Raw genomic sequence first — 15031 nt, forward strand, 5'->3', positions numbered from 1 at the left:
GTACTTCGAGTGGTGCACATCACCAAGAGGCGATTGGCTAAAACTGAAGCTATATATTGATTGGTCGATTTAAACATATAGGTTCGACCAATGAAATTGATGATAGAAACCGTTACAGTTGGTAAACTACAACTCTAGCTAGGCTTAGCGTCGTTCTGTACATGGACACTTTGGCTGCGCTGGGGGGAACCAGAGAGTGTCCTTCATCGTCCTTTCTCGATGCGGATCTCCGACAGCGAGCTGATGGTGCTGGTCTGCACGAACGTTGAGGTCGCAGGCGCAATGATCGGGCCCTTGGTGGCCTGCTCGCGCTCGAAGCGCGACGCGCCGTTGAAGACGTAGACGCCGAAGATCACGAGCACCATGCCCAACCAATTGAGCGGCGTCACGTCCTCGCCGTAGCGATAGATGGACAGCACGATGATCAGCGCGCGCTTCACGCAGTTGGCCACGCTGTGTGTTACCGGCGACACCAGACTCATGAGCATGTACGCGAGCGCGCTCTGGATGTAGAAGCACATGCCGTCCAGCACGAGCAGCACGAAGACGAACGTCGCTGAGCGGTCCGTCTTGTTCGCCTCGAGCACCGGGTCAGGCGGAGTCGCCATCCAGTTGTAGAAGATGAACATGAGCTGCATGGCCACGGCGATAATGCTAGTGTACAGCTGCAATTGCGAGGTCCTTCAAAGGCAGCAAGTTGAAGTGAACACGCTCGTTAGCACGTACACCTCAACCAATGCATAGGGCCGTTGGTTAGTGATACGTACGAGTACGAGCGATTGAGCAGTCGCTTCGTCAGCACATTCTGAATGCAATCGACGCAGTTGGACATGAGCGCGGCGATGAACCCGATGACGTGGAACGAGCTGTCCGAGAGGCTGCAGCAGATAAGTCCCGTCACGATAGGCACCAGCGAGAAGTTCACTCTCCAGCCCGTGCGCTGACCGAGTAGGAAATAGGTCAGCACGACCGTGAAGAATGGCGCAGACGACTTGATCGTTTCTGAAGAGAAGCGATGGATAGATAGATACGTCAGGAACACAATCCACAACGTCACAACATGCTCTTCCGTGCAGCAGAGCACGCCCTGATACAACGCAGAACAATGCAACGTGCCAACGTACGCGTGAAGGAGACGGCGATGTACTTGAGCGCCGTGAGTCCCAGCAGCACCGTGAGGATTCGCACGCCCGCGAGCAGCACCATGTCCTTGAGCCCGTCGTCCAGCACCTTGCGCAGGCCGCGCTTGCACACCGTCCAGCCCACCAGGTAGAGCTCGGAGCCCAGGCCGCCCACGACCGACATACCGAGCTGCGCGAGCGACAGCAGGTTCGAGTCCACGCGCAGCTTGGCCACCACGTAGCGGTTGGTCCAGAGCGTCACCAGGCTGATAACGTACCAGGCTGCCGCAGCGAGCAGCACAACACAACCCAACTCAGTTCAGCATTGCAACACAGACACAGCAGCAGCAGTAGATGGAGCACGCACCGGCGATGCAGGCGGCGACTTTGCCCTCGGTGCTGCGCAGCGAGAACGCGGCCTTCTTGTCGTGGAACTCGCCCATCGCTGCCGCCGGGTCGGGGACCAGATGCAAAGTGTTCCGGCGGCCCACGACGTGGCTGCTGAACTCTGGCGATGATCCGATTGGTCAATTGGAAAGCCTTTTATCAACCAATCCACGTCGACCGTTTCGTCACTGACCCAAAATAGCGGACATGGCTACCTTTAGCTTCAAGCTGATCCGGCGAGCTCATTGCTGTGTCAAGCAAGCGGGGACCGACCAGAAGCGGCAAAGCACCCATCGCGTTGGCTAAAGCTAAGCTCTGACGAATTCGCCGGGTCTGCTCGCGCCATGGGGGCGAAGAGCTCCAAGCCGCCGCCGCGTAGGATCGAACCGGAGGTCACAGCCGTTGAGGTTTTCCAGGACACCACGCCCCAGGCCCCGCGAGAACCCAGCAGCAATCATAAGCGGCAGAAGGGAGTCGCTCCAGCGCAGGGCGGTACGGCACATGTCGTGCGGTCGATTTTGCAGGAACCGCCGCCTCAAACCACTACTGCATCGGAGACTCCGAGCAAACCGCCCGACACTCAGACAGGCAGTGACGACAGCCACAATGCGAAGGACGGAAAGCTCAAGAAGAAGCGGCGACGCAGTAAAAAGGAGAAAAACAAGTTACCACCACCGAAACTCGTGCGGGCGCAAACGCAGCTCAACGAGCTCAAGAATGTTAAGCCGCTGCTGCAGCAGAGCCCCCAAGCCAGGCAGCAACACTTCGAGCAGATTAAAGATGCGTACGCGTTGGACGAGGAGGCGAAGAAAGCGCCACCACCGGATACTCGCTCTCGATTTTTCAACTTTGAAAGCTGGAGGAAGACGCCGCAAACACCCTCAGGAAAGGGTGACGTGCCGTCACCGGAATCATCACCTCCCCCACTTGTACGCTCCCAGGTAAGGCCCATCCTGCATCGAAACTACATTTCTATTGATGTTTATAATCTCACAAATGGTTTGATATGTTATCTCCAGCAGTCGGCGGCAGGGCCGTTCTTCGCGACTAGTGATCGAAGTTCCCGTGGCACGGAGGAGATGTCAAACGGCTCGAACGACGACCTGGAAGACAGTCGGAGTCTTGCATTAGACGACGTCGAGTCGTTTTCAGGGGCTGCAGTAACCAGATCATCCCAAATCACAATCGCGACGTCCGCATTCTTGGCGCCTACGAACCAAGTGGACCACGTCCAACCCGATATCCAAACAACCCCAGTAATCCGCGTCAGAACTAGCGACAGACGAACTCCTGAACGGTCCAAGCGATCGGTGCAGTCCCAGCGGTCGGATCTCCGCCTCGACGACGTGGACGAGGACCTCATGGAACATATCCTAACTGATGATATTAGTAGTTAATAACCGATAAGTTGCCAAGTATCTTTTTAGTTTCGTGGCAAAAGTGGTCAAGTTTCCAACTAACAAAAATGCAACACCAGCCCAAATTAAGGTTATTTTGGGTTTTCAGTATTCGAACTAAGTACGAAATGGTGATCCTGTATCATTCACGTAAAAGGGGGAGAACGCGAGGAAGCTCGAGTCGAGGCGGGACGCGATGGCGCAGTGGAGACGCTTCGCCTTCTTCGACAAGGAGGTGCTGAAAGATGCCAATGGGCCGTGGATGAAGGTGCGTGTCTGCTCTACCTGCTGCACAAATTTCGTCCTACAACGCCCTCTCTAACGTCTCGAAATCCCTCTCTCAATCTCGCCACTCTCTTTAGGGCGTGGACATCACCAGCATGAGCGCCAACCGCGGCCTCATCTGCGTGGGAGACGCCGACGGCTTCGTACACTTGGCCAACCGCTCGCTGGAGGCGCGCAAGTTCCAGGCCCACGAGCTGTTCGTGTCGCACGTCGTCATGGTGCGTGCGTCCGAGAATTAATTAGGTTGTGAAGGCGGAATCAAGTTCTAACTCTCCTCGTGGTTGTCGCTCAATAGATGAAGCGCAGCAACGTGCTGGTCACCATTGGCGACGGCATTGACCCGCGCGACGAGGAGCTGCGCGAACAGTCCAAAGCCATCGCAGAAGCAGGAAGAGGACCGAATGCCGAGGAGGTGCGTGGAATACTTTTTATTCATTTATTGTAGATTATTGCGTATAGATATTGATATGTTTTGTTGTTGCTGCTGCAGATGTACACGTCCAAGCCGACGGGCAAGAGCACGGCGGTGGTGCGCTTCTGGCGCACGGACCAGCAGGACAGAGAGGGCAAGCCCAAGCTGCTGCAGCAGATCCCTGTTTTCGCCAAGAAATACCCGGAAGAGGCGGTGACGGCGTTCGCAGTGAACGACGACTTGAGCCAGTTCGCGGTGGGACTGAAGAACGGCGCAGTGATCCTGTTCAAGAGCGACTTGAAGCGCCGTGCAGACCGCCCGCCTCAACTGCTTCAACCTGCAGGCCAATACCCCGTCACGGGCTTGGCGTTCACGAGTAAACCAGTCACAGCTACCGTAGCGCATGTGTTTTTGTACGCGTCTACGCGGCGCGGTCTCACGTGTTACCACTGCTCGCACGACGACCCTGCGTTGGTGAAGAGTGCAGGCGGCGCTGCTGCGCTTCCCCCGCGCACAACGGTTTTGGATGAGCGCGGTGTGGATATGAATTGTTCTTGTGTGAACGAGGAGGGAGAGATCGCTGTGGGACAGACGGATGCTGTGTACTTCTACACGACGGAAGACCGCTCTGTGTGTTTCGGCTTTGAAGGCGAGAAGAAGTATCTGCGCTTCTTTAAGCACTACTTGTTGGTGGCGCACGTGGATCCGCGTGGACGACACCAGGTGAATGTGTACGATCTGCAGAACAAGTTCATCGCGTTCAACTGGACTCTCACAAGTACCAACCCCAAGGGACCTATGCGCAAACCGCCACTTGCGCCGAACGCTCGCGTCCCCGGCGCACGCTTTGGACTTGACGAAATGGAGGAAGTTCGTCATGTGGTATGTGAGTTCGGTGCCATCTTCGTCGTGTCTTCTATGGGCCATGTGTACCGCCTGAGCGAGAAGGACACGACGTCTAAGTTGGAGATTTTGTTCCGAAAGAACCTGTACTCGATCGCCATTTCGCTGGCGTTCAGCTCCAACTACGATGTGAACAGCATCATCGATATCTTCCGCATGTATGGAGATCACCTGTATCAGAAGGGAGACTACGATGGATCGCTGCGTCAATACGTTCGTACAATCGGTCACGTGGAGCCGTCGTACGTCATCCGCCGGTTTCTGGATGCGCAGCGTATCCACAACCTCACAGCATACCTCGAAGCTCTCCACGAAAAGGCTTTTGCTAATGCCGAGCATACGACGTTGCTTCTGAATTGTTACACGAAGCTCAAGGATGTCAAGAAGCTGGACAAGTTTATTCAGCTGGATGAAGTGATCGATGCCAAGAAGACGAAGGGTGGCAGCGATTCTGGTGATTTGACTCCCAGGAATGGAGGCGCAGCAGCCGCCAACCTCAACTTCGACGTCGAGACTGCGATTAGTGTGCTGTGGGAAAACTACCCTCAGCACGCGTTGACGCTGGCGAAGAAGCACGAGGAGCACAGCTGGTACCTCAAGATTCAGCTTGACCACATCAGCTACGTGGACTCTGAGGACTCCGTTGCACTTTCGGACAGCGAAAAGGAGCGCGTGGCTGATGCTCTGGAGTACATTGAGCACCTGAGTTTTTCGGAGGCAGACTCAAACCTGCGCAAGTACGGACGTACTCTAGTGACTCACATGCCGGGACCTACTACGGAACTGCTGAAGCGACTGTGTACTGGCAAATTCGTCCCGGGTAACCCGTCGTTGAAATCGGACCCGGGCGACTTCTTGCACCTGTTCGTGTCGCACCGCGCCCAGCTGAAGGAGTTCCTTCAGTACATTGTCGAGGTGGAGACGGTGAGCAACACGTCTATCGGCAACACGCTGCTCGAGATGGTTCTCAGCGACGATGATGAGGGTGAAAATGGTGCTCGCTCCGTCGAGGAGAAGGAAGAAGCGGTGCTGCGCATTCTGGACAACCCTCGCGTCAAGTACGACGAGGACCACGCGCTCATTCACCTGCAGATGCATGGCATGAAGAAGGGTAAGCGCTACCTGTACAACAAGCTTCACATGTACCACATGTTGGTACAGTTCCACATCGAGGAGAACGACGACCAGAGTATTCTAGAGGAGGTGCGCAAGCACGGAGATAAGGACCCGAACCTGTGGTCGCTTGCGCTCAAATATTTCGCAGAGCGAGGGCCGCTGCCCAAGGGGGCTACGAGTGGCGAGGAGTGGAAGGAGCTGAAGCAGTTGCTTGCCCTTATCGACACGAACCCGGCGATTCCTCCGCTGCAGGTTGTCCAGGTGCTGAGTCAGTCACGCGAGTTACCCGTGTCAGTGATCAAGCAGTACGTGGTGAACCAGCTGGCCAACGACGAGAAGAAGATCGAGGAGGACGAGGAGAAGATCAAGGCGTTCAAGAGCGATACCAAGCAGATGAAGGAGGAGATCGCGCAGCTCAGCAGTCGTGCCGTGGTGTTCCAGGCCACCAAGTGCGACCTGTGCAACCACGACTTGGACCTGCCAGCGGTTCACTTCATGTGTCAACACAGCTTCCACCTCAACTGCATATCCGAGACGGATCGCGAGTGTATCACATGCTCGATGGACCACCGTCACATCCTGGGGCTCAAGACGCAGCTCGAGCAGAAGGCCGGCAACCACGAGCAGTTCTACAACCAGCTCGAGACTGCCGCAGATGGCTTCCACACGATCGCGGAGTACTTCGGCAAGGGCATTTTCAAGAGCAACGAGGTCGTGCTAGACGAAGGCTCCTTCGAGACGCGCTTCAGCGCCGAGTTTTAGTTGTGTGAACGCAAGCTTCTGTCGTTTTATTTGTTTCTTTGCTGCTTTGTTTATTTTACTCGGCCTCTGTTGGCTCCTTCTTCCAGCCTCATGTCAAGTCGATGACTTCGGATGAGTCTACTTCTTCTTTTCGCCGGCGCTTACGGTCTCGCTCGCTGTTTCCATGGCTACTGGTGTCACCGCATGAAACTTGTTTGCTCTTTTCTTCGTCTTCGTCGTCCAGCAGCACAATCGTGGCTGGAGTAGCAAAGTCCGATCGACGAGTTGGTGGTGGTGCCTGCGTCTGAGGTGGTGCACCCTCCTCCTCGTCATCGAGAAGAATGATTTCCGGCTCGCTGTGTGCTGTGTGTTGCGGCTTTGATGCCGCAGTTGCAGAGTCATCTTCCTCCTCGTCACTGCTTTCGATGCCCAGCACCTCATGCGAAGCTCCTTCTCGCAGCACATTTCTACAGTGCTTGTTGTCTCGACGTCGTCTCTCGGCAGCCTCCAGCACCTTTCGACGTAGTGCCTGCGGGTCGAGGGGCTTATTGGACGCACCATTCGATGTATTCGACCCAAGCCGCCGACTTGTCTCGCCTCCAAGCAGCGAGTGATACTGCAAGCACCAACAGTAACCAAATACGTCAGCAGAAGAACCTTTAGCTCATAAGACCCCCGTGTACTGTACGCATCCACCTGCTCTCTCCGCTTCGCCGCCAACACGGCCGCAACTCGAATGGGGACGCCTGCACTGTTCCCACCAAGTCTCTGGCCTGCCCCAGCGTCTGCGAACTTGGCGCCTTCTTCGCCCACGAGGCCGCGCACCATGAGCGACTCCATCTCTTGCTTCAGCTCGTCCAGATACTGGTAGAACGCTTGGTTGTGCGGCCCGTGCACCATGTGCGTGAGCTCGTGCAGCAGCGTCTCCAGCAGCGCCTCATAGGGCAGGAACGACTGGGGCGATCGCTGGGGTCTCACTGGGCAGTCAGTCCATACACCACGACACACAGGTCGTCAGAGAGCAGCAACACCACACTGCAGAGCATTGCAGACGCCAGTCGTACAGCGCACGTAGATTTTGGCGCCGCGGTTCACGTTCATCCCGAGCAGGCAGCCATCCTTGGGGAAGAACTCGAGCAGCCATCGCACTCGGAAGCGCCTCTTGGTCAGGATGGGCAGGACGGCGGCGGCGAGGCGCTCCAGGAGCTGCTGGGCCCGCGCGCGCTGCGGCTGTGGCTGCCGGACCAGCGCCTTGACCTCGGGGATGGCGAAGGACGTTGACATGGCTGATTGGCCAATTCGGCTACGTACGTACTTATCTCGGTGGTCGACACCGGTTCATGTTGAAGTCAACTTCTAACGTTAGCAGTATTATCGCGCGGTGCAGCTACAGTAGACTAGATGGCAAGAAAGAAGAACACGGCCAAGTAGTGGCGAGTACAAGCTTAAATGAAACAGAGCTCGACTATGAGAACTTTTGGCCGAGTATCTTGTGTAGCGGTTCACTGGTTGCTGCTGCTTTCGATGGGCGGACAGAGCTCGCAGCCTTCGCAGCAGCGCTCGCACACAGGACCGAGCTGCGTCTGAGGGATGAGGACGAGGTCTCCTGTTTGCTTGGACGTCGTCATGTTCAGGAACTGGCTGATGGGGCAGTCCTCGTCGGCAGCCTGCCAGCGAAGGAACACCAACAAACAGCAACACAGCAATAACCCCATCAGGACAGGACTCAACCATAGAGGCTTGAAGCTGTTGCAGCGTCTCACCGCAATGACGTGCGGCACGTCCTCGTTCTCGTCGGCGAAGTGTCCGAAACAGTACGTCTGCATGGCGTTGGGCGGCCAGCCGTGCGGGTTCGCGGACGTCGCGATGAGCGCCAAGACCTCCTGGAACATGACGCTGCGCCGGATCACGTCTTTGGTCTGCAGCAGCTCGATGCGCGGCCGCAGCTGCGCGAAGGTGACGGTCGCGACCTCCTTGTCGTCGAGGTTGAGCGTGCCCACAACGGGCAGCAGTCCGCCCTGCACATTGGCGCGCCCGTCGAGATCAGTCAAGCGCTCGAGCGGACCAGACAGCAAGTGGGCCAGACACACACACGACAGCGCACCTCGATGGTGCCGACGACGTACGAGTTCTGCTTCCTCGGGTCCGACGGGAACGTGAACACGCGCACCTTCACCCGTACCATTTTGGTGCGGCCAGCGCCAGGCTGCGAGTCTCCAAGGGGCGGCCGTTCTCCTCAGTGCGGATGAGCGCTGGCTGCTGCGTGGCAGCTTGAAAACATTAAACTACTAGTACCACGTAGTAGTATCTAAGAAAGACATCTACGCAGACAGTAGTGGCCACTACTTCAAAGTAGTCGCAACGATGCTCGAGATACTACGTCTGGGATGAAAAAGTATCAAAGGCATATACATTGGTGTTGAAGGAGCCTCTCGCGAGTTCCCATTTACTTAAAAGTACACTTTGGCTTGTCCACATAAATACTGTAACAGGACGGAAGCTGCTGCGCGGCGCGCGCTGCTTGTTCGAGTCACGGGTCGCGGTCGCCTGCCTATCCAAGGGCTGTGGCCCCACGGCCTCTCTCCTCGACTTGCTCACTGAGCCGGCTGCAGCCGCTCCGCTGGTCACGACGAACGTCCGCTCGAGTCCGTTCGCTTGCTTCAGAGCGCATTTCGACGCTCGGCGGGCGACGGGAGGCTTAGATGTACACCCAGCCGGAGCGCTCGAAGGCCGTGGACGGGTCCTCCTTCTCCAGCTTGGACTGCGGGGACACGGCGCTGAAGTGCTTCTCGGCGGGCGACTTGCCGGTCATCGGGCGGGCGATCACGTGCTTGAGCTGGTCGAACATGGCTGCAATTGTCGTGGTTGTTGCTGGCTTTGTACTGGAAGGCGGGTGCTTGCCTCGGCTCAATTGACTTAACGTGCTGCTAACGACGCAAATTGGGAACTGAGCCATCCGAGTTGTTGCATGCATCGACTGGAAACCAAGCGTCGTTTCGCACGCTACCGCCGAAAGTACGACCCCGCGAGAGCTGATGGACAGCGCGCGGCTTTGTCGGCTCCCCGGCTGGTCGCTGTGTGTGTGACCGGTCGAGAACGGATACCCTGCCGAAGCCGATTGTTGAAGTCGGCGGGGGGACTGCGCGCTGATTGGCTGATGGTGATATGGAAGCGAACAGAGTGATAGGGACGCGTCACGACCTGGCTGACAAGTCTTTTCGGACCAGCGTCGGCAGCGCTCATGGCGCGTTTGCATGGCGCGCCCGCTCTACGCGCGCGGTTCTGGTCTCCGTCCCGCAATGCTCGTATATCGCAGGCAGCGCCTGCGACGCAATGCCCGAGGCAGATCCTGCCAGCCTGCTGCGGCACGGGAGTCGACTTCCTAGGCCGGGCGACAATGATTTTCTTCAGGCCTGCTAGTTAGGCCCGGCGAGTTCGAGATATTGGCGCTATCTATGCGCGCGGCAAAGATGCCAGCTTCACTCAGCGACTGCTGACATTTTGGGCCCCCCAAGCGGAAGCCTCCTACCGGTACGAGTCGCAGACACGCGCGGCGTTTTCCCAGCGAAAGCGCTGGCCGGTTTCTCTCGGGTGGCTTCAAGCTGCCGCGGCCAGGGAGGGCGCACCAACCAGCGGATGTCCGCCGTACAGTGCGCGGTCGTCGCTCAATAGCTTGCTGCAGCAAGCCTTGCAGTCCCGGTCTATTAACTGGCTGGCCCCGATCAAGCTGATACTGCGGGAAAATGCACCGTCACATAATTGGCGTCAAACGAACGGCTCCTTGTTCTTTTTTGTCAGGCAGGCTCTGTCGACGAAGCGCGTTGTCGAGGCGCTGGGCAAAGCTAGCCTTGCGAGCGCGCTTGCCCTGGGCTGCGCTGCGCGGGGCCCAGCCAGCAGCGCCAGCAGCGCGGAGCGACCAGCCGACTGGCCATTTACATGGAGCTAGGTCCCTGGATATCCGGCGATATGCACGTTGAACCCAAACAGCAGCAGATGGTGTCGTATGTTGAAGCAGTGTAGGGGTTCAACCATGTGCGCCGCGGCGACTACTGCGAGCTCCGTTGCGGACCTAAATCTTAGGACGGCCGTGAATGTAGGCCAGCGAGCTCTTCAGGACGCTGTCCTAAGGCTTTCCGCAAGCTGTTGATGGCTCCTTATTGGTAGATTTGGAAGTGATGGTTCTAGTAATCGTCGGCATTTTTTTCTGTGCGTTGGGAATTTTCATCCCAAAACAAACAAATAAATGCATGTAACATCTCGAACTTGTTTTGTCTGGAGAATCGGAATCATGACTTGCCGAGCTAGCCATTATGCTGTACACAAGAGTGATAGAGTACCAGGATTCGAGCTCGATTTACATTGTAAATGATTGTAAATTTTACAATCTCTCTGAGATCCCAACTTGCAAGCTACATGTAATGTTACTGTTGCTCAAGCGAGCGGATGCAAAGTTGCAAATATGAATAGCAGCGATTTGCCATGGTACGACGCTGGCACGCAAAAAGTGGCTATTTGGTTAATCAATTTCAGAAGTGGCTAGCCGGCAAGCAAAAAGTAGCTACTTCAAAATAAATACTTCTCTGGCCCACCTAAGAATCGACATTTCTATTTTTCCGCTCTAAAAAAATCAAAAAAAATCTGTCGGAGACAAATAATAGCTCAAAAGAAAGCTGGGATTTGGGGGTTTCGCGTTATACTATTAGCTGCTCAAAAACAGCAGGATTAAGGGAAACAGAGCAAATTTCGTAAGCCCGTTTTTGGGTAACATTAGGTTTTTTTGCGAAATGGCTACAATTTTTGGCGATATTATACCAAATGGTATCATTGGAAAGCTTAGTTAGCTGTCAAAACAGTGCTGTGCAGTTCGCCGTCGTAGAACGCGTGCGGAAGGTGTGGCATTCGTCTAGATTTTGAGGTTTTTCTAAGCAATTTCGTGAGCTTGTACTCTAATCAAACTTTGTACCCAATCATATGGCTGAAACCGTATATTTAGCAAGTGAGTTCGCAAAAAATGAGTCTAAATTGAATTGTCGATTCTTAAGTGGGCCAGAGAAGTACAGTTAAACACAACAACAAACCATATTATTCATTAAATCTCCACTACGGTAGTTGGCCGGTGCTGTAATTTACTCACATTTTTCATTTTCATCTTCATTTTGCAGGTGAGGTATACTGTGTTCATTTAGTACGAGGTCCTAACGATCACCAATATCCGCAGCGAACATCCATACACGTTGTTAGCCGTATGAGCCGGTCACTCACAAGCTGCAATATTGAATCGACACCATGCATATACTCACTTTCGCAGTGTTCTTCACGACGCTCCGTGTTCGGCCCTTCACCAAAAAGGGGCGCTGTCTGGTGCTGGTAATTGATGACAAAGAGACCAATGCAATAAGCCGCAGTAACTGTCCACCACCAGCCCAACAGCTTGCGGAAAGCCTTAGGACAGCGTCCTGAAGAGCTCGCTGGCCTACATTCACGGCCGTCCTAAGATTTAGGTCCGCAACGGAGCTCGCAGTAGTCGCCGCGGCGCACATGGTTGAACCCCTACACTGCTTCAACATACGACACCATCTGCTGCTGTTTGGGTTCAACGTGCATATCGCCGGATATCCAGGGACCTAGCTCCATGTAAATGGCCAGTCGGCTGGTCGCTCCGCGCTGCTGGCGCTGCTGGCTGGGCCCCGCGCAGCGCAGCCCAGGGCAAGCGCGCTCGCAAGGCTAGCTTTGCCCAGCGCCTCGACAACGCGCTTCGTCGACAGAGCCTGCCTGACAAAAAAGAACAAGGAGCCGTTCGTTTGACGCCAATTATGTGACGGTGCATTTTCCCGCAGTATCAGCTTGATCGGGGCCAGCCAGTTAATAGACCGGGACTGCAAGGCTTGCTGCAGCAAGCTATTGAGCGACGACCGCGCACTGTACGGCGGACATCCGCTGGTTGGTGCGCCCTCCCTGGCCGCGGCAGCTTGAAGCCACCCGAGAGAAACCGGCCAGCGCTTTCGCTGGGAAAACGCCGCGCGTGTCTGCGACTCGTACCGGTAGGAGGCTTCCGCTTGGGGGGCCCAAAATGTCAGCAGTCGCTGAGTGAAGCTGGCATCTTTGCCGCGCGCATAGATAGCGCCAATATCTCGAACTCGCCGGGCCTAACTAGCAGGCCTGAAGAAAATCATTGTCGCCCGGCCTAGGAAGTCGACTCCCGTGCCGCAGCAGGCTGGCAGGATCTGCCTCGGGCATTGCGTCGCAGGCGCTGCCTGCGATATACGAGCATTGCGGGACGGAGACCAGAACCGCGCGCGTAGAGCGGGCGCGCCATGCAAACGCGCCATGAGCGCTGCCGACGCTGGTCCGAAAAGACTTGTCAGCCAGGTCGTGACGCGTCCCTATCACTCTGTTCGCTTCCATATCACCATCAGCCAATCAGCGCGCAGTCCCCCCGCCGACTTCAACAATCGGCTTCGGCAGGGTATCCGTTCTCGACCGGTCACACACACAGCGACCAGCCGGGGAGCCGACAAAGCCGCGCGCTGTCCATCAGCTCTCGCGGGGTCGTACTTTCGGCGGTAGCGTGCGAAACGACGCTTGGTTTCCAGTCGATGCATGCAACAACTCGGATGGCTCAGTTCCCAATTTGCGTCGTTAGCAGCACGTTAAGTCAATTGAGCCGAGGCAAGCACCCGCCTTCCAGTACAAAGCCAGCAACAACCACGACAATTGCAGCCATGTTCGACCAGCTCAAGCACGTGATCGCCCGCCCGATGACCGGCAAGTCGCCCGCCGAGAAGCACTTCAGCGCCGTGTCCCCGCAGTCCAAGCTGGAGAAGGAGGACCCGTCCACGGCCTTCGAGCGCTCCGGCTGGGTGTACATCTAAGCCTCCCGTCGCCCGCCGAGCGTCGAAATGCGCTCTGAAGCAAGCGAACGGACTCGAGCGGACGTTCGTCGTGACCAGCGGAGCGGCTGCAGCCGGCTCAGTGAGCAAGTCGAGGAGAGAGGCCGTGGGGCCACAGCCCTTGGATAGGCAGGCGACCGCGACCCGTGACTCGAACAAGCAGCGCGCGCCGCGCAGCAGCTTCCGTCCTGTTACAGTATTTATGTGGACAAGCCAAAGTGTACTTTTAAGTAAATGGGAACTCGCGAGAGGCTCCTTCAACACCAATGTATATGCCTTTGATACTTTTTCATCCCAGACGTAGTATCTCGAGCATCGTTGCGACTACTTTGAAGTAGTGGCCACTACTGTCTGCGTAGATGTCTTTCTTAGATACTACTACGTGGTACTAGTAGTTTAATGTTTTCAAGCTGCCACGCAGCAGCCAGCGCTCATCCGCACTGAGGAGAACGGCCGCCCCTTGGAGACTCGCAGCCTGGCGCTGGCCGCACCAAAATGGTACGGGTGAAGGTGCGCGTGTTCACGTTCCCGTCGGACCCGAGGAAGCAGAACTCGTACGTCGTCGGCACCATCGAGGTGCGCTGTCGTGTGTGTGTCTGGCCCACTTGCTGTCTGGTCCGCTCGAGCGCTTGACTGATCTCGACGGGCGCGCCAATGTGCAGGGCGGACTGCTGCCCGTTGTGGGCACGCTCAACCTCGACGACAAGGAGGTCGCGACCGTCACCTTCGCGCAGCTGCGGCCGCGCATCGAGCTGCTGCAGACCAAAGACGTGATCCGGCGCAGCGTCATGTTCCAGGAGGTCTTGGCGCTCATCGCGACGTCCGCGAACCCGCACGGCTGGCCGCCCAACGCCATGCAGACGTACTGTTTCGGACACTTCGCCGACGAGAACGAGGACGTGCCGCACGTCATTGCGGTGAGACGCTGCAACAGCTTCAAGCCTCTATGGTTGAGTCCTGTCCTGATGGGGTTATTGCTGTGTTGCTGTTTGTTGGTGTTCCTTCGCTGGCAGGCTGCCGACGAGGACTGCCCCATCAGCCAGTTCCTGAACATGACGACGTCCAAGCAAACAGGAGACCTCGTCCTCATCCCTCAGACGCAGCTCGGTCCTGTGTGCGAGCGCTGCTGCGAAGGCTGCGAGCTCTGTCCGCCCATCGAAAGCAGCAGCAACCAGTGAACCGCTACACAAGATACTCGGCACAACATCTCATCTGTTTTAATGAAGCTGCTTAATTGCTACTATCCTTATTGCCATCACCCACGACCTTTGCGTTTACTCCGCCATGCACCGGAGGCGGCGGCTGGATGGCGTCACGCCCCACCTCGACGCTCCAATTGGGCAGCGACGGATGCAGACTGGCGTACATGGACAGCTCCTTGATGCCCGCGCGCACGGACGCTAGCTCCTCGCGGATCTTCTGCGCGTCCGTGAGGTCCTTGTTGGCGTGGAACTCCGTCTTGATGTCGCGGATGATCGACTCGCGCTTGACGCTCGGGTAGCGCTGCGCCAGCTTGAGGATGCGCCGGTACATGCGCAGCACCTCCTTGGTCTCCGCCATCGTGCTCACTGAGTAGTTTTGTGTTGTGTGCGGCACACCACAAGCGCCCCCATTGGTCGAAGCCCGCGTGGATCGAACTTCGCTCGTCACTTCACCAGTCTTCGGCATCGCACCGCCGAAGCCTTCCGTCTCGCCCTCGCGGCGTTCCAGTCCCTCTCTCTCTAGCTCTACACACGCTGCCTCGCCTTCCCCGTCGTCTCCTGCACTTGTATCTATTGT

At 56.5% G+C, this 15031-nt stretch overlaps 7 protein-coding genes across 7 annotated transcripts; 3 read left to right on the forward strand and 4 right to left on the reverse strand.

Annotated features, from left to right (window-relative positions):
* Positions 1-203: 203 nt before the first annotated feature.
* On the reverse strand, positions 204-1754 carry PHYSODRAFT_331759 (hypothetical protein; the record flags this gene model as incomplete). The annotated part of the gene is made up of 5 exons (XM_009528593.1): positions 204-681; positions 768-1065; positions 1125-1403; positions 1489-1629; positions 1724-1754. The coding sequence occupies 5 exons, from the start codon at positions 1752-1754 to the stop codon at positions 204-206; spliced, it is 1227 nt and encodes a 408-aa protein (XP_009526888.1).
* A 98-nt stretch (positions 1755-1852) lies between these two features.
* PHYSODRAFT_386296 (hypothetical protein) lies at positions 1853-2398 on the forward strand (the record flags this gene model as incomplete). The annotated part of the gene is made up of 2 exons (XM_009528594.1): positions 1853-2191; positions 2246-2398. Coding segments are annotated over 2 exons (492 nt in total), but the record flags the coding sequence as incomplete, so codon positions are not given.
* A 673-nt stretch (positions 2399-3071) lies between these two features.
* On the forward strand, positions 3072-6383 carry PHYSODRAFT_560347 (hypothetical protein; the record flags this gene model as incomplete). The annotated part of the gene is made up of 4 exons (XM_009528595.1): positions 3072-3173; positions 3268-3408; positions 3486-3602; positions 3681-6383. The coding sequence occupies exons 1-4, from the start codon at positions 3102-3104 to the stop codon at positions 6381-6383; spliced, it is 3033 nt and encodes a 1010-aa protein (XP_009526890.1). The 5' UTR covers positions 3072-3101.
* A 446-nt stretch (positions 6384-6829) lies between these two features.
* Positions 6830-7646, reverse strand: PHYSODRAFT_315015 (neutral zinc metallopeptidase, Zn-binding site; the record flags this gene model as incomplete). The annotated part of the gene is made up of 4 exons (XM_009528596.1): positions 6830-6891; positions 6921-6978; positions 7059-7339; positions 7427-7646. 4 exons carry the CDS (start codon positions 7644-7646, stop codon positions 6830-6832), a joined length of 621 nt encoding a protein of 206 aa, XP_009526891.1.
* Positions 7647-7864: 218 nt separating this feature from the next.
* PHYSODRAFT_300766 (hypothetical protein) lies at positions 7865-8547 on the reverse strand (the record flags this gene model as incomplete). The annotated part of the gene is made up of 3 exons (XM_009528597.1): positions 7865-8029; positions 8126-8380; positions 8467-8547. The coding sequence occupies 3 exons, from the start codon at positions 8545-8547 to the stop codon at positions 7865-7867; spliced, it is 501 nt and encodes a 166-aa protein (XP_009526892.1).
* A 5200-nt stretch (positions 8548-13747) lies between these two features.
* Positions 13748-14430, forward strand: PHYSODRAFT_300767 (hypothetical protein; the record flags this gene model as incomplete). The annotated part of the gene is made up of 3 exons (XM_009528598.1): positions 13748-13828; positions 13915-14169; positions 14266-14430. The coding sequence occupies 3 exons, from the start codon at positions 13748-13750 to the stop codon at positions 14428-14430; spliced, it is 501 nt and encodes a 166-aa protein (XP_009526893.1).
* A 52-nt stretch (positions 14431-14482) lies between these two features.
* On the reverse strand, positions 14483-14812 carry PHYSODRAFT_315017 (hypothetical protein; the record flags this gene model as incomplete). Its single annotated transcript, XM_009528599.1, has 1 exon — positions 14483-14812. The coding sequence occupies one exon, from the start codon at positions 14810-14812 to the stop codon at positions 14483-14485; it is 330 nt and encodes a 109-aa protein (XP_009526894.1).
* Positions 14813-15031: the final 219 nt, after the last annotated feature.

The sequence above is a fragment of the Phytophthora sojae genome (genome assembly GCF_000149755.1).
Source record: "Phytophthora sojae unplaced genomic scaffold PHYSOscaffold_4, whole genome shotgun sequence".
In the NCBI taxonomy this organism is placed as follows: Eukaryota; Oomycota; class Peronosporomycetes; order Peronosporales; family Peronosporaceae; genus Phytophthora; species Phytophthora sojae.